The sequence below is a fragment of the Marmota monax genome, unplaced genomic scaffold, assembly GCF_021218885.2.
Source record: "Marmota monax isolate L192 unplaced genomic scaffold, Marmota_monax_Labrador192_F-V1.1 WCK01_AAM20220418_F8-fsc00020, whole genome shotgun sequence".
NCBI lineage: Eukaryota > Metazoa > Chordata > Mammalia > Rodentia > Sciuridae > Marmota > Marmota monax.
In genome coordinates, this window is record NW_026692912.1 from 4,955,083 (window position 1) to 4,980,849 (window position 25,767).

Consider the following 25,767-nt stretch of genomic DNA (forward strand, 5'->3'; position numbering starts at 1 on the left):
ATGACCTGGCATTACTTAGCCGTGCAGGGCCTCTGTTGTGAAGGTCAAGAAAACATTGCCTAAGGAGCGAACTCAGAGAAGTGCTAAGGCTGCCTTGGAGAATGGAAATGACACAATTCTGATATTGCAACAGTTTTAAGCTACATTGCAGTTATATTGCAATCTGGTATTCTGCTATTCAAGTGTTAGGAGAGAGAAGATAGAACTCTACCATGTTTGCTGGAAATAAAACAAACACATTTGCTGTTGCCTTTGAAAATGTCACATGTATATTTTGATTTGGTAGCAGCTTACATGAACTCTTGAATCTTCTCTTCCAATCTTTTAACATCCATTCCATAAAATTCAAAAATCTGTTTCAAACACACAAAAAGGTAAAACATTATTCAAGCATTACAAAGATGTTGAGGCTTTGAGGAATTTCTTTCCCGGTTATAAAATGAACTCCTTCATTACCATAATCTTCAAGATGCTTTAAATATAAAGAATACATTAAACATTAAATTCATGATATTTTAACATTTGTCACCCTTTCAAAATTGCTTATGGCAATATTTTCCAGGTTTCTATAATTCTCCACAAAATCCCTCTTGTCTATCCCAATAATTGGAAATTCCCAATAATTGGAGTTTTTTTGCATTGGTATTGAGGACCTATTAATTCATATACATGATCTTCTAAAACCAAATGGCTTGAGTCTTCTTATTCCCTGACTTCTGTCATGTCATTGTATATAGAATTGATTCTAAGATGCACATTTCCTCTTCAAAATTTTACATCTCTTGGTTTTAATCAGAACACTTTTTAGTAATATACAAAGTAGTGGTACATTTTTAATAAGCATTTATATTTGATGAAATATGGAAGCCCCAAACCCTTACTGCTTATTATGATTTAGCATAAATTGTATTTGGTGGTTGGAGAGAGGGAAGGGTGTATAGGTAAAAAGAGGCTGGAATTGGGTGAAGGCTTGTTTCTGGTAAGGACAGTTTTGGCACCAAGAATGAGGTCAGGACTTTGGAGCAAGTGTTGGTTAAGTCCAGAACAAACTTCAGTGCTCAGTGTCCTGCAGAGAAGGTAACTATCCACATACCTGATGATTCTGCTTCCCCAGGCAGCAGCATTCTGCCAGAGGCTGTCATTTTATTTATTTCCTGAGTGTAAATTCAAGGCTTCAACTTGCTCTTGATCGCATTGACTTACCTGCTCGGCTGTGGATCCACTTACCTGCTCGGCCATGGATTCACTTGTATTACAGCAAAATGTTGTTTTGACTCTTGAGAATACAGTTACCTAGAAGTGGGTGCAGAATTTCATTATTTGTCTGAGTTGCCTGCTTTGTAACCATCTCCCTATAAATAATTCCCCCTTGGCTTTGGCCAGGGGAGGAAGCTGTCAGAAAGGATCTGCAAATGGTTTTCTTTCCTAACAGATGACTGCTGAATGATTGCTCTGGGACATGAAGGAGTTTCATAATCTGATTTTAAAGGAACTTTGTCCCTTTAGCCAAAGCTGGAATGAAATGGAGGATGGGAGAGGTTCTGGGTTCCACTTCAGTCTCTCTGTTTTTCTCATGAGAACTGGAAGAGTGGGCTTCATTATGTGGGAGCAGTGGCTCCCATTTATCCATTTATTGTACCTTCTGCCAACAATCCTCCTAAGTCTCTACCCTCTACTTTTCTGATACAGAAGTAGCTTGACATCTGAGCAAGAGACAGACACTGGTAAGGGTTGAATAAGAAGTTCCTAAGGTGTGTCTCTTCCCTGTTACTGCCACCATGCAAGTCCGGGAAGTTATCTGGACTCCCAGTGGTCTATAAGAAGATATATATACATACATATATAGATATATATGTATATATATTTTGCATATGGCAAAAGCCTTAGTGAATCTGATTATGTCTGCTTATCTTAGATTGTCTCTTATTGCAAAAAAAAAAAAATTGAGGAATCAGAGAGTTTTGGAGCCCCAAAAGATGGGCTTCTCTTGGTGGAAACTGTTTTCATGGTGGGATGTCACAAGTTCTAGGAATGCAGGGGGCAGGGAGGAGAGATGTGATATGCCTGTGCTACGCTACTTGGATAGCCATCAAGGTCAGCCAGAAGCCATAGGTGCAACAAGAGCCTCAACTGTTGTGGAGTCTGACTCTTCTTTCTTCTAGGTACCTGGAATCTAGCTCAGGGCACTCTCACCCATGCTGTCACTCAAGCCAGGAAACTGAAGCCACATTTAAAAGAATTCATATACATTCAAAACCATGCAAAGATTATAATTGTACAGCTTGGAAAATTATTACAAAGCCCACTATGTAGCCACACCCCACATCAAGGTATATTTAGACACCCCTGCCCTGTCATTTCCCAAGCTCAAACGCAATTTCTACTCTGAATTTTTCACAATGAATAGGTTTTATCTGTTTATGAACTTTTACAAATGAAATTCTCTAGTATGTGTTCTTGCATCTGGTTTCTTTCACTCAATGTGATACTCAGGAGATTTATCTTTGTAGCAGCAGTACATTTATTTTTCAGTATTCCATTGCAGGAATGTAACACTTTTATCCATTTTGGCTATGACAAATGATGCTTCTGGGGACATTTTTGTTCCTATCTTTGTGAGAAATCTTTTGGGGCACATAAGAACCCATTTGTGGTATATCTGAAAGTGGAATTATAGGATTCTACTTTCGTAGAAACTACCCAAATTATACTCCATAGACTTTCAAATTATGCTCTACTAGCTAAGGAGGAAGGTTCTCATTGCTCCATAGCCTGGACAGCACTTGGTATTTGCCAATCTTATTCATGTCAGTTATTCTGGTGGCTTTAGGTGACATCAACTTTGCCACATAATTCCATGGATGTTACCTTTGCCCACTTTTACCTGAATTTTAGTAACAGCTCTATAATTTGTCTCCTGTCTTATTTCTCAAAATCTCCTCTCCTTCCTGAAGCTCAAAACCACAAATCCACTCATGCCATCCTTCTTTGTAAACTTCCTCAACACTTCCCCATCACCATCAAATCCAAGCTTCTTAAAAGGTCTCTTTGATTTTATCCTGTCTACCTCGCTGTCCCTCCCCCTACCACAGACTCTCAACTCTAACACACTTCAGAGTTAGATGCGTTTGTTCATTTAACAAATACAGTTTGACTATCTCATATCTGAAATGCTAGGGCCCTGGAAGTGTCTCCGATTTCATATTTTTGGATATTTGCACATACATAATGAGATATCTTGCAGATGCGACCCAAGTCTAATGACAAAATTCATTTACATCTTGTGTATATCTCATACGCATAGCCTGGAGATAACTCAATACAATATTTTTAATAATTTTGTGCATGGAACCAAATTTGTGTACATTTGACGCACCAGATTTGTGGCTTATGGGAGCACTCAAAAAATCTCAGATGTTTTGGATTTTGGATTTTTGGGTTTTTTAAAAGAAAAACTGTATTTAATGAGTGCCTACTATGAGCTGGATATATCGTGAACAAAACAGACACAATCCTGCAGGAGCTCAGAGGCTAGTGATAATTTTATCATTGTATTGTTATTCAAATAATTTCTGACACATACCCATGCTATTTTCTAACACTCTGCTTCTTCCCATCTTTTCTCAGTTGCTAATATAAAAAAAATTTTTAGATGCTGATGGACCTTTATTTTACTCATTTATTAATATGCAGTGCTGAGAATCAAACCCAGTGACTCACACATGCTAGGCAAGTGCTCTACCACTGAGCCACAACCCCAGCCCCTTAGTTGCTAATCTTATCCAGCCTTCATGGTGGTTGAACATGAACTCATGGCATCGTCTCTGAACTTTTTCATTATCATCCCATGGTACTCTGTACATTCCATGATTAAATAATTGACTTTGTCATCTGTGTGTTCCACCAGAGCAAGGATGGACACTAACTCTTATTTTCCCCCCATATTTTTGGTTTCTAGTTTAGAACCTTACAGAATAGGCACTGCATTAATAGGGTTTAGCATAAGTTATTCCATATTAATTTCTGGTTATTGAAGTATGAGTATGAGATTCTCAGTAGCATTAAATTTCAGGGATTAGGTACCGATTGTCTTATTCTTTCTTTGTCCAATTTATCAATATTACATTTGTGTCTCCCTATCGACTAATAGACATTGCATACACAGGAGCTTAATAAATGCAGCTAAGAAATGAGAAACAGCTACTGACAAGAACTTATTTTATAAGTAACCTTCTTTTGAACATATGCAGTTTTCCTTGGATAGTGTGGGAATTGGTTACCATGGATAAGCAAAATACATGTATGATCAAGACCCTTATATTAATGGACTGACATTTCCATATAACTTACGCATGTACTCTCATACACTTTAAATCTTCTCCAGATTACTTATAATTTTATAATTATGTGTTATTATAATTACTTATTGTATTTTAATTACTTTGTGTTATTATAATTACTTATAATATTACTTATAATATATTACTTATAATAACACAAATTACTTATAATATATTACTTACAATAACACAAAGTAAATACTTGTTATAATGTATTTTTGAGGGAATAATGACCAGAGGAAAAAAGTTTGTATATGTTCAGTACAAATGCAATTTTACTCCAAATACTTATGATCTGTCATTAGTTGAATCCAAGAATGTGGAACACATGGATATGGAGGGCCAACTGTATAAGGTAGACAATTAGTTTGTGAACTGTGCCCAGAGTGTTTTCTCATTTTAAGCTGATGCTAGGCTGTGCCTCTCAAAGGCACACGCCCATTGGAAGCATTAGTTAAGTGTGTTTATGTCTCTTCTTGCCTTTATTTTTTATGCACAGCTGCTACCCCAAGAATGACTGCTAATGAGAGCTATGAATGCCAGTGTCCAGAGACCAATGGGACAGAGGGAAGCCGTTCATAAACAGAGTACCGCCCAAGCCCAAGAAGCAAGTTTTAAAAATCTTTTATTATAGACCTTTTCAAACACATACAAAAATAGAGTACTGGGATGACCCCTACCCCACCATTTATCTATCATCAAAGTTCAACCAGAGGCAGTTTTCTGAAGGTCAAAGGCATTCGGTCACCTACAAAAAGTCTGTTCCTGTTACTGAGAAAATACAAAGAGGCTAGAGACAGTGGAACTTCCTAACATATGAATTTCTGAGAGTAAAAATTAGACTTCAGAGTCTGACTAATGATGCATTCATAGAATAATTATAAGAAAATGTCTTGGCCAGTTGATATGCAGTTTTGGTTGAGTGAATACTGAAGTTATATATCTGGACCAGCTACGCAGTCCAAATCAATCTCGTCATTTTCCCAGACATCTGTACTTAGCTAACAACAACAGCAAATCCTGAGGCATCAGCAACAACAACAGCAGCAGCAAACAAAGTAGCACAGAACCACCAACCCACACAAGACATTTTGGGGGGATGGCTGTAGAAGTGTTTGTACATACAATTTTATCATTTATAATAATATATTATTTTAGAAGGGTTTACTAAGGCATTCAATATTATGAATAAGATGGAAGAGATGAGAAGTTTTCAAATTATCTCCACCATCTGCTAAGAGGTGGGCAGTGGTGCTATTTGATCCACTTCTTCCCCAGAACCATCTGCATAACGTCAACCCAGTATTTGAACGCTTCCCCTTGACTTTTCACAACACCCAGGGCAGGCCTTGCAAATGCAAGAAACTCAGTGAAGGTTTTTGGAGTTGAGCTAAATCCTAACAAGAGGGAAGCTTGAACGTATGCACCCAATTTCAAGAAAAGAGCTCATAGAAACAAGCTGTTAATCGCCCCCTTATCTATAATAGCCATCTTTTCAACATGTTCTCATAGTAAGAAGTCAGGAAAATACTAATTTATTTTCCTTTTCTTGTTGCTGGTTTAGAAAGTTCTTACATATTTGACTCTTTGAGCATTGCTGGCATAAATAATGGTAGAAGTGCTTTTCTTCTTCTGTGTTAGATTCAGGTTCAAACTTCATTGATACGGGGCCAGATAATACCTATTTCATGATTCATAGGCTACTCAAAATTTGCTGTTGTAATTTGAATGTTAACAATTGGGTGTGGCTGGGTTCCACAGGTCCCAGGGTCTGATTTGGCCCTCAGGCCAAACTTGTCCTGGGCCTGCAATTGAATGGTTGACATGCAGCTTGAGGGCCAAGTTCTCAGCACAGTGTGGTTTTCCACAGAAGGGGAAAGGAGGAGTGGATCTGATGTTGTGAGAATTCATCTCAGGCCACACAGAGAATAGGAAAAGTGATTTGGGACTCTGGCCGGAGGAGATGTCTTCTGCCTGCTGGAAATGTGAGATGGAACTTTGTTCTCAAGCACAAATGTGGCTATAGGGGCTCTTCCTTCAATGGCCTAAACCCCTGTTCTCATGTTTCCACTGAAAACATCAGCTCAGATGCCTTCTTTCTACATGGTTACACATGCCTGCTTTCTACATCCCTCCTCTTTCTCCCAAATTCAGGGGTGAGCATGTCTTTTAAGCCTAGGTGAAGGAGTAAGCTCATGTCTGTTCTCTCTCTTTCGGGAGATACTCTGCTCAGGTGAGCTTTCCTCAGAGTCCCTTTGGACAGCTTTCTTCAGAGGGGTCTGGAAGTCTCTCATGCCTTTCCTCACATTAGGGTTTTGACAATTTTGCAAAGCAGTGATATCTCTTTTACCTGGGCAGTAAGCTTCCCCTCTGCAGCCCCAGATTCTCCCATGGGCAAGTCATCTCAAGGTCAAGGCTTCAAGAGAACTGTAGGCAGTCTGTTGAGAAGAGTTCCAGCTATGTTCTTCAGTGAGCACAATTGAGCGTCATGACTATTTATAATAAAAGTGATGTTTTAATGGCCTGCATGACTCCTTCTGAAAGAAGAACAAACGCTGGTGATCTGGCTGCTTCCTCTTGCAAGTGTTCAAGAGAATCCTGACTAACCCCTCACCAGTTCCCAGGAGTGTGGCTCTCCAAGTGTGGTATTCGTGATCAATGACTTTGAAGTGATGCACCATGCCACTCTGGCTTGTCAACTTGTTTCACAAAACATCATTATTGATGATGTGCACCTGGACTGACTGTTGTGGTCTTGAATTTCCTATTGCCATGACTGGTTGTGTAGGGATGGTTATATAGTAAGACATATTCATGGAGCAAGCACATCCCCCGCCCTGCCCCAACTATCACATAAAGGGGGACTACTGTACTTACAATAGAATACTGTGTTAAAAGAACCAGCCAAGGTGCCCCATCTGGAAAAGTAGAGCAGAATGAACTTATTTACCACAATGTATCTTCTTAGAACATGGTGTGATGTTCTAGATAAAAACATTAAGGAGTACAGCAGAAAGGGAAAAGCCTTTTTGATTACCCGAAATTTGTTGTGGTTTTCTCCTAAAATGGTGTGGCTCATGTTGTATCTCAGCTGCTCTTCTAACCTCTATGTGAACATTTCCAGCAACCAAGAAATGCCCATAAACCACCACGGGTCATTGCAAATGGCTTCATTTGTTTTCATTTTTTGAAGTTTTGTCTTTTGATTTATATACTTTAAAAATAATTGAAATGAACATGAATCAGGGCAAAATAAAATAATGAAAACATAAAGGATGATGTGATGTGGGAATGTCTAGGAATATCAGGAAACTGAAGGACAGGGAGGCTACTGAATTCAATCAGAAGAGGGGATCCTGAGATCCTTGGAAATAATGGCAAAAGAGAAATGCAAAGACTTTTTTGTTCTAATGAAAGGAAGTGGATCATATTTCCAAGGGAGGTGAATAATCTCCTACCTCTGTGCTCTAGGAGGAATTATCATAAGGCTTTTATGCCATGCACATTTGAAAGCGTATAATGGACAGTGGCTCTTTGCCAGATATTTTACCAGAAATGTGAGGACATTTCTAGTAACAGTCCTTAATAGAAACTCCACTCTAGGGGTTTTAAAAAAAAAACCAGATAAATAGAACGTAATTGCTTCAATAAATCCATTTCCAGTTGTGCTGTCCCAGATGAAGGATGAAACACATTTATGGAGTTGGTTCCAAAGAAGTGAATTTAATTTTTCTCTACCCCCAGGAAGATAGTGGATGTCAATGAAAGATTTCCTAGTCAGTTCTATTGCAAGGGAAAGGAAATTCGCATGAATGAATCTTTTTACCTGGCCACCCCAAATCTTCTCTGGTTCTAGGGGCTTTCTTTTCAGAGCACTATGAGGTAGAACTGGGGGAGGGCTTCAGCGGTGTCAAGGTTTAACTGAAGCTCTTGATGCAACAGTAGAAGTGAGGATCTGCAGAACCTACAGTGCTGCTCAGACGCAGGGATATCTCTTTAGGATCTCTTCCTCCCTTTTTATGACTCTTGTGTTTTGCATAGAAGATGAACATTTTTTTTTGTCAAACAGTTTCATTATTGCAATTTTTACTGGAGTTTTAAAAATGATATCTAAATTGATCCAGGTATGAGTACATCAGGAGACATGATTACAGGTGCAAACAAAATTTAGAAGTGGACTCATTTGTACATTGCAAGTTCAGCTAATGGTATTTTCTAGAAGTTATCCAGCAAGTAAATAAAAATTTTGAGATCTTGGTGCTATATTTTGAATCTTAAGTATCTCCAAAGGTCTATGCAGTAAATGGTGGCACTGTCAGGAGGGCTTGTAGCCTTCAGGGACAGGATGGAAGGTCTTCAGGTCATAGGGGGTATGTCCTTGAAAGGGACTGGGGGACTCTGGCCCCTTTCCTTTTCTCTTTTTTGCTTTCCAGCCATGATATGAGTGACTATTCTCTGCCATGTGCTTCCTACCACCATGTATCTCAAAAGCTATGAGCTACAGGAACTGAAATCTCCAAAACCATGAGCCAAAATAAACTCGAGTTGATTATCTCAGGTATTTGTTATTATAACAGAAAGTTCACTAACATTCATGATCTGGGAGTGCCGGCATTTTGTTCCATTAATTCAAGAGATCCGTCTGTACCCTTTAGAGACCTTTTAAGATATACTTGTTTTTAAGAGTATCCCATCCTTAGAGGGGGCTTTCCAACCTCCATACAGAGCTGAGACCAAATAGGGCCAAGCCTTTGCTCAGAAGAATGGCTAATATCTGCTCAACAGTCTAGATACAGAGTAAGTTGGGAACTGAGAGTCTTGTATCATCATAAAATGGGAATAAAATCTATTGAGGGGCAGCAGCCACCAAGCAATAACATCTACAGAAGGAGTGAAAACAGAGCACTGTACTGAGCCAGACGGAAACTTGCACTGAATTAGATGGGAACAAGACCAGGAAGGAAGGCAGAGCCAGAGTGAGATGCAGGCAAAAACCAAACATTCACTCATGCATTCATCTGCTTACTCATTTGTCTCACATAGAACATTTTCTCTCCACCCAAGGTTCTTCTAGACACCAGGCTTTCAAATCAGATCTGAACGACTCCAAGTGCTTGGAGCTGAGATCTGAGTCAAATAGAAAAAGGCAGGGAACAGTGGCTTGAGTCAAAGACTTACGGAGATATCTAAATGCCAGACTTGAGCACAAGGGTTTAGTGGTGATTCTGGAGGCCACGGAGGGGGGAAGACAGCACATTTTAAATAAGGAAATGATATACATGGAGCTGGGCAGGAGTTTATGTGGAGAAGAGAACAAAGTTATAGAGTTACAGCTTGGGAGTAAAAGGGCTGTTGCATTTGTCTCAGTAAAAGGTATTTATAGCTTGAACTAGAAGTAGGGATGCAATTGCTAAAGCGGAGAAGGTAGGAGGAGAAGAGGTTAGAACTTTGAGAAGCACTTTTGTTGGAATCCAGAGGAGACAAGCCAGACGAGAGCTTGGGGAAAGATTCAGAGATAGAAGCCCAAAGAGGAAAGAGGTTTCCAGAATATTCCAGCTGGTTCGTTAACTGTGCTTTTGTGTAACCCAGAAATATAAGGATGGAGGAATGGCTATTTCAATTAGATGTATGGAAAGAGATGGTGACATTAAGGAATGATAGATGAGGGAATGTGTGGAAAATAAAAAATGGAAATATTAAATGTATTCTACTCTTTCAAGAATTAGAACAGGAAATGAAGGAGACCAGTTTAAGAGAACATCAAATATATACATGAGAATTTTTTTGGTTGCAAGTGACAGAAAATCCAACTCAATGTTCCTCTATCTGCAGATACCCTACGGGGTATCTCAGACTTCAGGCATGGACAAATGCAGTGTTCAGTTAATGCCATGAGCATCTGTTGGCGTGAGTGACTCCGCTGCTTTCCTCTATGGTGGCTTCCTTTTCAGATTTCCTTATGGTAACAAGCTAGTTGTCATAGTTTCAGTTCCATCTCTTCCCAAATTCAAACCCAGTGATATCAAGGGGGAGACTTTGACCTACTGTTCAAGCATAGGTCCTGGAATCAGCTCTGGTTTGGCTTGGATTGGCTTGACTAGAACCCAGGGCCCATTCCTGATGGAAATGGTCTAAACCTAGAGATGAAGTCCCCAGGGAGCACCTGGGCCAGGATGGAAAAGGACATGGCTCCTTGAAAGAAAATCAGAGATCTGCTGATAGATATGGAAAATGGAGGCCAGATGGCACAAACACAAGTCCAAACTCCAACTTTGAAATAGGGTAACTGAAGGATAGAGGCCTGGAACAGAAGGGAGGGAATGCAATCCAAATACTTGGATGGAATCAATTTTTGGAAGAAGGACACATTCTTATTTCTGAGATGGAAGTGGAGAAAATAATAAAATATGATGCACAGGTAACTTGACATGGAGGTAGTACATGTTGGGAGAACATATATTAAATAGCTTTAATTTTCAAGTAAAAACACAAGGGAAGGGAACATGTAATGCTATTTTCAAAAAAATAAGTTAAATTCACTGCAACAATTATAGTGCAGCAAGTATATAACAAATAAAAACTGAAAATAAAATTCTACAGTTACATGTCAAATGCTTTTATTCATAACACTGCAGATACAAATCTTCATAAAGTTTCAGAATAAACTTGTTTACACATATTATTTCAACATTTTGATTGAGTACTATTTCAGAGAGTGGATGTATCATAATTTACTTAGTCACTCTACTAAAAATGACATTTAGGTTGCTTCCGTTTATTTTTTTCATGCTATAATTATTATACACTTAGCTGTTTATTTTTTCTTGAAGTGTTTCTCTGGCCCAAGTTCCCAGGGATGAGGTAATTGTGTGAAAAGGAATGAATATTTTGTGCCTCCTAAGTGTGTGGCAAAATGACATTTTGTGAGATATGCACCATTGTTCATATCTCCAGCCATATATGAAATGGCTACTTTGATCACATGCCAAATATTTTAAATGTTTTATTCCATGAATATCTTCAAGATAACAGCTAACCAGCTGACATAACACGTTGGGCACTTGATGCCAGGATGGGTCTGACACTTTATTCTATTAATGAATCAATTTTCACAACAACCCTGTGAGGGAAAAATTTATTATGATCCCTGTTTTCACAGATGGGGAAACTTGGATATACGGAGATGAAGTACATGTTCCAGGTCCCACAGGTAGGCGGTGGAGAACTGGTATTTGATCCCTGGGAATCTGAATCTAGAATCTGCATATTCAGTCATATTCATCTTGCCCTGTGATAACTTTTTATTAATATTTTTCCATGCGGTGTTAATGACGTGTCTACCTCGGTGTGAGAATTTCATTATGTTCTTTTCCAGAAGATTCTTTCTTGATGGTTCTGCCCCAGGCTAGGGGTAACAGTAGAATAATCCTTATGCATTCTCATGTCCAAACACCTCAGATGGTCTAAATGGGGATATTTTTAATAAATCTTGCATTTTTTTAACCTCTTGGCCATATGTAAGTTCAGAAATAAAAATTACTAAGAGTTAAAAATAAATGTGTTGTTTCACCACCGAGGATATCGTAGGCTTTTTTCCCCCTTTCCTTTTGCTCTGATGGTTCTATAATCTAATTTGACCTTGCTGGTTTCCATGGAAACATACCTTCTGGATTTTCTTGAATATCTGAAATGTGGGCACTGCTTTAATGTGACAAGCATCAGCCAACTCCTGGAAAAGAAAAGAAATGGTAAGAAGTCGGAGTATTGTTGTCCTCTCTCTGTACCAGCTATATCACTTGTTGAATTATCAGGAGGTGTGTCTTAAAGCCCAGGGACACCTGACGCTTTTGTTTTGGGTTGTTGTTGCTAAGGATTGCTACCATTTGAGCTACATCTTCAGCCATTTTATTTTTTATTATGAGACAGGGTCTCAGTAAGTTACCAAGGGTCTTGTTAAATTGCCGTGGCTGGCCTCGAACTTGCGATCCTCCTGCCTCGGCCTCCTGAATCCCTGGGATTACAGGCATGTGCCACCACACCAGGCATGCCTGACAGTTTATAAACTCTCCTGCCAAGAAATTTCCAAGCATATACTCAAAGCCTCCAGAAATGTGACAACGGAGAATGAATGTTCCAGTATTCCTACGCTGTTCCATCCAAGAGCTCTAGAAGAAAGGAGAGAGATGGAGGCCAAAACAGAATGGATACCTAGTGAATGAACTCTCTTGTCAAGGACCTTGTGAAAGACTGCAGAGGAGCCCATTGCAAAAATAGGAACGAATAAAAATACCTTTGTAAGTCATACTGAAGACATGGAATGATGTATGGGTCTAGCATTTTAACACACATTTCTTTCTTTTAATACCTACACCCTCCTCACTGCTCATCTTTTTGAAAGATTTGGAGTCCAAAGGCAAGAAAATAGGCTGAAATCCCAATAGTCTTAATCCATTCCAAATTACTTCCAAGTGGTAGGATGGATTTCTTTTTCCTCTTGTAGAGGACACCAAAGAAAATTAGCCATTCACAGGATAAACTGAATTGGACCTCTCTCCTTAATATAGCACCCTTTTAATTGGCATTAAATCTCTTTCCCCACCCTAACGCAAACACTCATACAAACACACATGTACACACAAACACAGTAAATTATAATTTTCACGACCATAGTAATGATACCCAATAAATAAATTAGTATAAAATAGTGTGGTTTTTTTTTGTTTCACCTTAAAAGATAAGAGCTACAGTAAAAAAAAAAAGTCTGATAATTACATGTGTTGGCAAGGATGTGGAGAAGTTAGGACTCTTATTGTGATGATGGGAATATGAAATGGTGTAGTTACTTTGGAAACTAGTTTGTCCATTCCTTAGAAGTTAAGTGCTGAGTTACCACATGACTTCAAAATTCCACTTGTAGATATATATCAAAAGAAATGAAAACTCAGGTTCACACAGGAACTTGTACACTAATTTTTATATCAGTATTATCTACAATAGTCAAAAAGGACAAACCCCCTAAATGTTCACTAATGGATGAATGGATAAATAAAAGGTGGCGTTATCCATATGGTGGATTATTATTATATGATTCAGCAAAATAATGTAGTACTAATACATTTCATAACATGGATGAACCTTGAAAATATGCTATGTGAAAGAAGCCAGTCGAGACCACCTATGATTCCATTTCTATGAATGAGCAAATCTATAGATGGTATGTAGATTTGTAGTTGCCTCCTGTGGGTGGGTGTGGTGCACGGAGGGAGGGAATTGCCATGATTGATAAAGAGTATAGTGTTTCTTTCTGGAGTGATGAAAATGTTTTAAAGATGACTGTAGCAATGGTTGCACAAGATTGTGAATATAAAAAGAGACAAAGAGATGATGATCCTAGCTGTGCTTTCTGAGTACACAGGGTATGATTCAGCGGAAAGGGTAATTAAGTACTGTCACACTTTAATGAGGCTTAGAGGAAATGGAGAAGTGGAACTTCTATTACACACCAGGCACCATGCTATATATCATATGCATTTTATAATTTCTAATTGTCTTTGTCATATTTAGCAAATAAATAAAGTTTATAAAGGTTCAACCTCTACAACTTCAACCTTTAAAATGCTGAACAGTGAATAACATATTTTTTTTCATCCTAAATCTTATTCAATCTAAGGTATCTATAGACCACTTGTTATTGTTATTACTATAGTTTGGATGTTGAATGTTCCCAAAGGCCCACATGTTGAAGATTTGGTCCTGGGGTGGGGTTATTGAGAGGTGATGAAACCTTTAAAAGATGGAGTTGAGTGGGAGATCTGAAGGCCAATCCCCCTTGAAGGGGAGTGTGGGACCCTGCAAACTCTTCCTTTCTCTATTTTGCTTCCTGGCAATGAGGCGAACAGTTTTGTTCACCATGCTCTCCCACCACGATGTGTTGCTTCACCATTAGACCAAAGCAACAGGGCCAATCAATCATGGACTGGAACCTCCAAAACTGTGAGCCAAAATAAACCTTTTCTCTTTATAAGTCTATTATCTCAGTTATTTTGTTATAGTGATGGAAAGTTAACACCGTTATTTTTCCTTGTTATAAGTTAACAAATGTGTTGGATGCAGTGGCACATGCCTGTGATCCCAGATTTGGGAGGCTGAGGCAGGAGGAACTCAAACTCAAGGTCAGCCTGGGAAACTTAGCAAGAACATTTGTCAAAATAAAAAAAAAAAGGCTGGGAATATATCTCAGTGGCAGAGTGCCCCTGAATTCAGTCACTGGTACCACACACACACACACACACACACACACACACACATGCACACAAAATTAAGAAATAGTAGGAGAAATAATTTTGCAAAGATATTATATATAGACAAATTTGGGTTGAGAATATGAGGCTGATTATTTTGGGTGGGGTGGGGTAGGGATGGCTCTAGAGATAGAAGGGAAGAAATCCTGGAATCTCTTGTGATATTTAAGAAAACCCACAAGAAAGCACAAGATAAAGTAAGAGGAAAACAAGTTAAAATATATTCAGTTTGGTTTTAGAAAATGATCGATAATTTATCACAGGATGGACATGAAATTATTTTTCAACATGAACTTAATTCCATTTGACTGGTATTGTTTTCCTGGAGCATCTCTGCTGAAGAAGATTCTGGGGCAGAATCTAGGGCAAGTGATGGAGAACGTTGAGATTGATTAGGGCAGCAGGAAGAACACATATTTGCTAATTTAAAAAAAAAGGTAATAAAAGACATATAAGAGCATTATGTGGGACTTTACTACTACAGTTTATTTAAAAAAAGTGAAATTCTACTTGATTCTACACTGATTATGTAATCATGGAGACAATGCTGCTCAATTACTATGCAAATGGTCGTAACTATCCACAGGTTGAGGGTAAGATTCTTACCGGAGAATCGTCCACATCCACGATAGCAAACCTTACGTTTTGGTATTGTAGAGACATGTCCTTAAAAATAAAAGAATAAAGATTCCCCGTTAGCTTTGTGCTCATATTAAAGCACACATTAGAGGTGTCTTTCGGCAAAAATAGAAATGAGCACAAAGTTGTCCAGGCGAGCTAAGCATCATTCTGGTGTTTTACTACTGCCCAGAGCATGAAGCCCCAGGTCAAATGCCAGACTGTGCCAAGGTGAAGAGAGGATCATGGGCAGAAGCTGAGTCCAAAGAACCAACCTGATGACTAACATTCCAAAGCTGGAAAAGGACAGACACAAAGCAAAGCAACAGTGAGGCGTCTCTGTGGGTCCAGACCTACCTGGCAGGGTCTGGGGAGGGATGGGGGATTTTTCCTGGGAGCAGGTTGAAGGACACTGTGTTCTTCAAGATGCAGTTCTCAGCTGGAGGTGGAGCCCAGTGGTAGTGTTTATCTAGCATGCGCGGGGCCCTGTGTTCCATCCCCAGACCCACATTTTTTTTTCCTAAAATCCACATTTAATCATGAAAAAATCCTTATTAAAATTCTTCTATTTTAGGCAGGTGTGGTGGTGCCCTCCTGTAATCCCTGCAGCTTGGGAGGCTGAGGAAGGAGGATCGTGAGTTCAAAGCCAGCCTCAGCAACTTAGTGAGGCCCTAAGCAACTCAGCGAGACCCAATAAAATATTAAAAAGGGATAGGGATGTGGCTCAGTGGTTGAGCATCCCTGGGTTCAATCCCTGGTATTAAAAAACAACAGCAACAACAACAACAACAAAAAAAAAACAAAAAAAACCTTCTATTTTGACTTTATAGAGGGAGAGAGAGAGAGAGTGGAGGGTCATGAACTTATAAAACAAAATCCTTCCTCACCAGCCTCAGTTTCCTTTTTGAGGCTCACCTTTTGCCACGTCCATCGTATACGCTGGGGCAGGCGAGCTGGCCAACAGTGACGACTCCATGCGATTTCCCAACAAATCCACTACCCCTCCTGTTCCAGAAATGCTCTTTTCAGGGAGCATTTTCATGTCTGCTAATTCTCTTAGTTGAGGGTCCCCAAACTACACCCTGTGGACTAAATCCAACTCTCGACTTGTTCAAGTTTTATTGGAACAGTCTGGCACTTTGTTTCTGTATTGTCATTGGGTTTTGATCTCCAACAGCAAAGTTGAGTAGTTGGGTCAGAGACCTGATATTTACTGTTAGGTCTTTACAAGAAAAATGACTGACCCTTGCTCTAAGTTATCAAGGCGCAGGTCAAATGAGATTGTGGAGGACAATTAAGACTTAAGTTTAAAATCACTTCTTAAGCCCCACATTATCTTATGACTCATTTTTTAAAAATTCTCAGAATACATCCTTTAGTATTATTTTCAGAGAGACTCTGTGGGTAGTAGATTTTTATTTTTTGTGTGTGTATCTGAAATGTCTTGAATTCTTCTTCCCTCTCCCTTGAACAAAGCTTTGGATAGCTAACTTCATTCCACCCCACCTTTCCTGCAGAGCCTGAAAAATAAAAAAATAATAAAAATAAAAAAAAAAGGAAAGGAATAAAAAGGAAAGATTCCTTGCAGCTAGAGTCTGGGTGCACACACACTTGGTTTTATCAGCGGGATGCTTGCAGGTGAGGCTTGGAAGAAGACACGAAGCTACTTTCTTCCTACCTTTGCACATTCCTGCTGCACAGAGAGGGTGGGCACTGGGAGGCAGTTCTGCAGGAGGCAGCCGCAGAGGCTTCCGATGTCCGGACACAACGCCCTGGATGTCTAGAGGCATCTGGGGCAGTCACAGTGGAGGTCCTGGTTCCAACTCCCTGGCTCTTGCTCTGTGGATGGTGCTTTTCCCACCCCATGGAGGCCTCATGCTTCCCCTCACTTCTGATTATGGCAATGCTGGGATCCCCACAGGTGGGCCTACATTGTTCTGAGACCCCTGTTCATGGAGTCTCAATCCAGAGTCCGTTCATCCAGCCTTCCAATGATTTAATAAGCATTTAATTCCTTGTATTAATTTTTTTCCTGTCAATTTGGTTTGTTTCCAGATTTGATTGCTGGCTGATACAGTGACCTAGAGTAAGTGGAAACTTTTGTCCAAGCCCCTCATGTACTATGGGTTAAAAAAAAAATCACACGCAGCGCATGTGTTCTCTTGCAATAGTTTGGGCCTTACAAGAAAAAAATAAGAAAAACGTGAAATTCTTCCATTCACAATTTCCCCCAATTTTCACTCATTCATAGAAAAACAAACTTTTTTGATAAGCATTTTTCTCCTCCCCTTTGTATGTGTGTGTGTGTGTGTATTTGTGTACTATAAAGGTTTATAAATAAACACAGATACCTTTATAAGTAAATGTATGTGTTTCTGTTTTATGTAAATGGGACCATGCTATACACACTTTTTCTATACTCTGCTCTTCTTACCTAATGATAAATTGTCTTAGAGATAATCCCATCATTCCATATGGGCCTACTTCATTTTTTTTAACATCTGAATAGTATTTTGCAGTGAGGGTGCACCAACATTTATTTTAAAAATATGTTTGCATTAGTCTGGATTCCAGCAGAAAACAGATGGCACAATCAAATTAGTATAACTCGTGGAAGTTTATGCAGTGACTAACTATGATTACCTGTAAAGACAAGGACAGGTTTAGGAGGAGCTTCAACAGCCAAGATGTAGCAACAGCAGAGCTGTTACCCCTAGGGTCTGAAGGCAGCAAGAAGGGAGTTTACCAAGACTTAGATTTCATTTTACATTATGAAAATACTTCCTGTAGGGCTGTAGAAATTTGATCAGTTGTAACTTTGTGCCACGTGAGTAGATTTATACTCCTGCACTTGAGCACTGGCTATCTCTGTGCAAAGTTAGGGAGATTCTCTTTTTTCAAGTTTTGAGTGTCAGAATGGAAGGGTTTGTTAGATATTAAAATGTTCCTTCTCGGGGGCGGGGGGGTCTGTGATTCCAGCCCTTACCTCTTCCTTCTCTTTGAAGCATCTAGACCCATATCAATTATAATCAGAGGACAAGTGCTTCAAGCCATTTGCCACAACCGGAGCAGCCAGTAACAGAAACAGTTCCAAGTAATATCCTATATTAACAGTGCCTGAGGAAACCCCTATCACCTGAGAGAGGCCCCCACACCCATTATAAGAGTAATCACAGAAGGTGTACCCCACATACTCTACTGTCTATGCAACAACTGCCTAAATGGCTAGAGTCCCTACTCAAAGACCTGTAGAGACAGTAGGTCTCTCCAGCTCTGATACAGTATGTACTTTGCCCAAAGTTGCTAGTCTCAGCCAAGGAAGCTACAGGGAGATTACACTGAGGTGCCAGGCTGGAAATAAAGTCAATTTTGTACACTAAGCTGTTATGCCAAGACACATTGTCAGCAGAAAGCTGCTTCCTAAGACAGCTGTTCCACAAACAGTAGAAATATCCATCCAACAGATGCATAATTTTCAACACAGAAGTACAGAAGCACAGTAAAACAAGGTAATATGACTTCTTCTAAAGTTCATGACTCTCTAGTATCAGATTTCATAGACACTGAAGTGAATGAAATACCTGATAGAGAATTCAAAAGAACAATTTTTTAAAAAAAGTCCAATGAAATCCAAGAGAATACAAACAATGATATGAAAGAAGAAAGACAATGCAGTATTTGAATATATGAGCAAGACATCGAGGAAAGAGAGATTTTTTTTTTTTTGGGAAAAAAGCAACATCAGAAATACTAGAAGTGAAAAGCTCAGTATGAAAAATTCACTTAAAAACCTCAACAACAGACTAGATCAAGCAGAAGAAAGAATATCAGAGCTCAAAAGCAAGTCTTTACAAATATTATATTCAGGCAGAAATAAAGAAAAAAATTAAAGAAGAATGAAAAGAACATTCAAGATCTCTGGACACCATTAAAAGATCAAAGGTTGTCATTATGGGTGTACCCAAAGGAGAAGAAATAAATGTCAATGGCATAGAAAACCTATTGAATGAAATGCTCCAGAAAATTTCCCAAATCTTGGGAAAGACAGGGACATCCAGGTATAGAAGGTCTTTAGAATCCTAAATAGACAAGACCAGAAAAGAACCTCACCATGACATATTACAGGAAACTGTCAAAAGTACAGGACAAAGAAAGAATTTTAAAATCTTCAGGAGAGAAGCATCAAGGCACAATTAAAGGCAAACCCATTATACTAACTGCAGAGGTTTCAAAGGAAAAGGCCAGGGGGCATGGAATTATGTATATCAAGTCCTGAAAGAAAATCACTGACAATCAAGATCACCCAGCAAGGTCCTTCAGAATCTAAGAAGAAATAAAGATCATTACTATAAGCATACAGTAAGAGAATTCATGACCAATAGGCAGCCTTCTAAAAGGTACCTAAGAAAATCCAACACCCAGAAGTGGAGGAAAGGTAACTACAATCATGAGACCATGTGAAAGAATAAATCCCAAGAGAAGCATAGATACGCAAATGAGAAATAGGAAATAATCCAATATTATATTAGAGTAAAGCCTCTAACCACACTTTTCACAAAAGTTAAGAATATGGAATCAGCCTAGGTGCACACCAACACATGAATGGATAAAGACTGTCTATATGCATCATATATTCTTAATACTACAAGGGAGTATTAATTAGTCATAAAGAAGAATAAAATCCTACTTGCAGTAAAATAGATGGAACTGGAGGACATCATATTAAGTGAAATAAGCCAGACACAAAAAAGCCAAGTATTGCATGTTCTGTCTCATACGTGGAAAACCAAAAATGAAAATAAATAAATAAAAATTTTACCTGAAAGTACAAGAGAGATTTCTAGGGACTGGGAAGGGTGTGGTGAGGAAAGGCACAGGGTGGTATAGAAGAAGGGTGGATGGACATGATCAATTCAAGAGTATATGGAAATATCACAGTGAATCCCATTTATCTGCACAATAGAAATAGAAATAAGTAAAGTGTAGAAATGTTTTTTTTTAAATGTTTCCTCTATGTATTCCAAGACATAGTAGGCATGTTGTGATGACATGTAGCCCATTTCTCTGTTTGACTGTAAGTTCATTTTTAATTAAATGTCAAGGTTGGGACTGTGATTAGAATCAGTTTAGGTGGATTCAAGTAAAAAAATGTCAAATGTTAGAAACCCTTATTGAGAATAGAACAGAATATTTTTAGTTTCAGTTTCATAGAGGAATCAAAACTTTGTTGTTGTTTTTCTATACTTGGGATTGAACCTTGGTGCTACCATTGAGCTACATCTCCTACCCTTTTTATTTTGCAACAGGGTCTCAATTTTCCCAGGCTGACCTTGAGTTTGAAATCCTCCTGCCTCCATCTCTGGAGTCTCTGGGATTACAGAAGTGTGCATTGTGCCCAGCTCAAGACATTTTTATATTTGAAGGAAAGAATAAATTTCATGAAAGAGAGCAAAAGTAAATGTGAAACTTTTGCAAAATAAGAAGAAATGAAAAGAAAATGCCCTGAGATTCTTTCTGTTTTACCAAAACCGAATAGTATAATGAGCTTTTAAGTGGGACAACAGAGAAGTTAGATGAAACAGTATATTAAATATTAAAATTTTAATTTGGAGACACTAAAAAATATGAACTAGTGCATATGTAGAAAAACAGTTTGGATATAAACATACCATTACAACCAAGTAGATTATTTTACTAGAATATTTTACCGAGCAGAGCAGGGAACAAGAAAGGATGTGTAAGACATGGTTTGCCTACCATTTGCAACAGCGTGAATGGACCTGGAAGATATTATGCCAAGTGAAATAAGCCAGTGGCAGAAGGACAAATATTACACAATTTCACTTCTATGAAGTATCTAAATATTCACTTATAAAACCTGATAATTGAACAGTGGTTACTAGGGAGTGGTGGGGGAGGAGGCGTGTAGAGGGAGTTGTTCAATTGGTAGAAAATTTGAGTTTTAGAAGATAAATGAATTCTAGAGATCTGCTGTACAGTGTAGCATTTATTGTCAGCAATATGATGCACACTTAGCAGTTTGTTAAAAGGGTAGATTTCAGGTTAAGCATTCTTACTACCTCTTTCAGGGAAGGGTGAGAAAAAGCATAGAGACCCAAGGACATTTTTACAAGTGATAGATAATGCTTATTACTCTAATTGTGGAAATGGTGATCACAGGAGTTTGCTTATGTCCAAATTCACCAGTCATGTATATTAAATATGTTCACTTTTTTTGGTCTATAACTCAATAAAGTTACAGAAAAAATGAAATAGAGAATGTCTTTTAAAAAGAGATCTATGATCTTTTTCCCCCCCTTATAATAGAATTGAAGATTTAGGGAATGTTTATTCTTTTATATTATAGCTAAAAATAAGTATCATATGTATCTTATCTATTCCAATATTTTAAAGTTCTGAACTCTGGAACTTTGGCAAAATGTCATTATTGTAATGTGATTAGTTTTTTTTTTTTCATTTTTATAGTTGGACTCTTTTGCACATCTTGACATTCCTTGCTGAATTATCTATAGATGAGTAGTATTAATCTTCTGGTGTCCTCGAATTAGATCCCAGTGAATTTTCTACCATTTCCTCAGGATGCTCCAAAATGCTATATGGCCCCAAAGTGTGTCATAAGTGCCAATACCTTAAAGAATTTCTGGGAAAATTATTTTGGGGGCTTAAATTCCTTTTATAGCCATGAACTCAATACTATTGATACTTACATGAAAAACAGAACATATCTCTTTGCAGAAACCACACCAGTTTGCTGAAAATTCAACTACCACAAGTTGACGTCCAGCATCTTTCAAAAATGTATTGAATTCATCCTGAAACCAGAACACAAATAAGGAAATGTGCTCAATCACAGAATCTCATAGAGCCTTACAGAGAATAAAATCACAGGGTTGGTGGGATTGCAAATTAGTGCAACCACTGTGGAAAACAGTATGGAGATTCCTCAAAAAAACTAGGAATAGAACCACCGTATGACCCAGTTATCCCACTTCTCGGTATATAACCAAAGGATTTAAAATCAGCATACTATAATGATGCAGCCATATCAATGTATACAGCAGCATGATTCACAATAGCTAAGTTAAGCTATGGAGCCAAACTAAGGGCCCTTCAACAGATGAATGGATAAAGAAAATACACAATGGAGTGCTACTCAGCCATGAAGAAGAATGATATTATGGGATTTGCAGGTGAATGGATGGAACTGAGACTATCATGCTAAGTGAAATAAGCCAGTTCCCAAAAGTCAAACGTTGAATGTTTTCTCTGATATGTGGAAGCTAAAACAAAATGGGGGAAACAAGAAAGAAAGAGAGAAAGAAAAAAAAAGAGGTGAGGGGAATTTCATCAAAATAGAGGAAATATCAGTAGAGTAGATGAAAGATATTGAAGAGGAAGAAGAAGGGATGGAAAAGGGGAAGAGTGGTGGAATGATCTGACTGAAGTTTTGTATGTGCATGGATAAGGCAAGGTGGGTTCAGTATCAGGTGTGCCCACAGGACACTAATTTAAAAAAATAAACTGTAAATGGATTCAAGAAGGATTGGTGGAGTGGAGGGAGGATAGAGGGAACAGGTGGAAAGTGTTGGGGACTGAATCAGAGCAGGCTGAATTCCATGCTTTTGTGATTATGTGAAGATGGATCCTGCCTGGTGTTGTATCATAACTAAAAAGAGTTAAAACAAAACAAAACAAAACCTTAACCAAGTGCCCTACCTTACTGTTCTCAAGCCAATACAACCTTTTATAAACGTGTCAGAGGTCTGACATATTTCTCTTTGTAAGTACATATAAATGATGAAAATTCCACAAAACATTTAGGAGTTTATTCACAAAATGAGTTGGTAGTGGAAGCTGTTGTTGGTGAATTACCTCTGGAAAGAAAATGAGGTTGGCCAGAAAGAAATGAGAGTGGCTAGGTTGGAGGTGAGCTGTCATTCAAAATGGAAATCTATATTTGATTTTTTTAAACAAAGCCCTAAAGATTGACTTATTGGTGAAATTAAAGGAAGAATTAATGTAACACCTTCAGTAATTTCTTGTTTTGTTTTTGGGGAGTGATCATGATTCATTTCTCCAAGTCAATATAGGACTCAACCCTGATTCACCTAGCTTCTCTCATGGTCTTTAATGGGCACCTGGTATCTATTCCTGGAGTCTCTACTGGTGAGTGAGTGATTTGCTGCTCTAGAGGGCTCTGTTCAAGATTTATTTTTCCTTTACCCATTGGAATTGCAACAATAGTAGCTTATTTACTCCGTGCTTGATGTTTTGTCCTATAATCTCTAAAAACACTCTCTGGAATATGTACTATTATCATCTCTATTTCACAGATGAGAAAGCAGAAGTTCATTAACTTTCTCCTGGTCAGCCAGCTGGTGAGTTATGTAGCTGGGGTTGTTAATCTACGTGGTTTGCTTCCAGAGCCCATTCCCTCTGCCAAGGATACAAATCATCTACTGAGTTCTTCATAATAGCAGGGCTCACTCTCTCTTCCGCTGATCTTAACTGCATCCTGTGCTCATCCCTGCACCAATCATTAAGATGGGGTGCCGGAAGCCATCCATTACCCATCTGAACTAAAGCGGTGTTGAAGCCATTAGGCAGGAAAGCCAGGTGTCGGGAACTGCCAGTACCAACCCCACTGGTTGGAGGATGCCTAGTTCATGTGGCGTCCTACCCGGCTCCATCACAAGTTCAGCACAGCACCGGAGATGGGGTGACCCACAGGAGCCACACAGCTTCTTGGAGATGTGTGTGGTGTGACAAATGTCAATCAACCTGTTTACTGCAAGGCCCCTGCCACACTGAGAAGCAAGCACCAAGACTCCTCCCGCTGAAACCTTATCCCTGCTTTGGATGTACTCCTCCTTAAATAAGGAATTGGGGCCCCTTTTCAATTGCTCAGTTTCAGCTCCCGTCAGGACTGGAAGGCCTATCAGGCGTTCCTCTTTATCTATCTAATTTCTAGCTCTGTCTTTCTTTCTTTTTTTTTAAATATTTATTTTTCAGTTCTTGGTGGACACAACATCTTTGTTTGTATGTGGTGCTGAGGATCGAACTCGGGCCGCACGCATGCCAGGCGAGCGCGCTACCGCTTGAGCCACATCCCCAGCCCCTGTCTTTATTTCTTACTGATTGTTTCAGACTTTTTATTTCCCAGGCAGCTCACACTGCCTGAGCAGGGACCTACCCTGGTAGGCCACCTGGCATGAATGGGGGACGGGATCATGAGTTGGATTAAGTCAAACAGGGCCTATCCCCACTGGGGACGGGATTCATACTGTTCATGTGCCTGCTCTATAGTAGTGGGGTCTTGACAATCATGTTCCCATTTGGTTTAGTTTCAAGTGGTTAAAACTGAAAACTCAAAGATGTGCTTCCTCCTATACCCAAATTCCTCTAGGAGAGAAGGATACAACTGTGATCTAAAACACAGACAAGAAAACTTCTTGCCTTCATAGAGCTTACATTTGAGAAGCAGAAGCCAACAGTAGGATGGATAGTTAAAATATGTAGTTTGTAATTATAGTGATAATTGCCAAGAAGAGAAAAATGAAAGAAGAAGGAAAAACAGGGGGTGAACTACAAGTATCCACCTCAAAGGCTTGTACCACCTTGAGGTCCACTCAAAGAGAAGGGACAGTTGAATAAAGATGGGAGCGAGACAGTGGGCCCTCAGGAGAGGTCTCTGGGGAGGAGAGGCGAGGGCTTCTCAGGGAAGAGCAAGGCCCCAGGTTATCCTGTGAGATCCCTAGGAAATTTTTAAAATGAAGTTTCAAAAGCATTCGCCAACATGTTTTAAAACAAATTGTTTTTTTTTTGTAACAAAGTTACATGGCAGTGCTTTCTTTTAATCTGGTCATTGTCATTTCTGCAACCTTATGCATAGTCACATTTAGGGAAAATGTCCAAAGTCTAAATCTGAGGGTCTGGTGGCTGTGGGCTCAGGAAACCGTGACCTTCCCATACCCCCACCCTATATCCTCTTCTAACATGGCCTGATTCTAATGCCCCCATTAGTAGGATTGAAGATAATGCTCATATCATCCCTTAAACAAGGTAGGCCCCTGTCTTCTCTTGTAGAGGCAAGTTTCTTCTTTATAATGATCTCTGCCTTATACATGAATTTAGATTTATTGGGACAGTAACATTGAGAACCAAATCAATAAATGGGTTAAGGAGGGGCTGGCATTTTGGCTCAGGGGTAGAGTGCTCACCTAGTTTGATCCTCAGCACAAAATAGACAAAATAAATAAAATAAAGGTATTGTGTTCAACTACAACTAAAAAAATATTAAAATATGAGAAATTAAAAAATAAATGAACTAAGGAACTGAATAGACACTTCACAGAAGAAAAATGCAATTGTCAACAACTATATGAAAAATTGTTCAGCATCTCTAGTAATTAGAGAAATGCAAATTACAACTATACTGAGATTCCATCTCACTCTGGTCAGAATGGCAATTATCAAGAATACAGGCA

At 38.9% G+C, this 25,767-nt stretch overlaps 1 protein-coding gene across 1 annotated transcript; it reads right to left on the reverse strand.

Moving 5' to 3' along the window:
• Nucleotides 1–290: 290 nt before the first annotated feature.
• Nucleotides 291–23,794, reverse strand: LOC124097295 (thioredoxin domain-containing protein 8-like). The gene is made up of 6 exons (XM_046451740.1): nucleotides 23,768–23,794; nucleotides 21,988–22,092; nucleotides 15,248–15,307; nucleotides 12,004–12,069; nucleotides 1,204–1,293; nucleotides 291–353 (listed from the first exon to the last, which is right to left on the reverse strand). Exons 1-6 carry the CDS (start codon nucleotides 23,792–23,794, stop codon nucleotides 291–293), a joined length of 411 nt encoding a protein of 136 aa, XP_046307696.1.
• Between the last annotated feature and the right edge of the window lie 1,973 nt (nucleotides 23,795–25,767).

Bases quoted from the DNA above. Each gene is read 5' to 3' on its own strand.
- LOC124097295 (XM_046451740.1), bottom strand. From the start codon at position 23,794: ATGCAGTTAAGATCAGCGGAAGAGAGA. The intron at 12,070-15,247 runs GTAAGAATCTTA...TTTCTTTTCCAG, and splicing joins TGGATGTGGACGATTCTCCG to GAGTTGGCTGATGCTTGTCA. The intron at 1,294-12,003 runs GTATGTTTCCAT...ACCCACTTCTAG, and splicing joins TATTCAAGAAAATCCAGAAG to GTAACTGTATTCTCAAGAGT.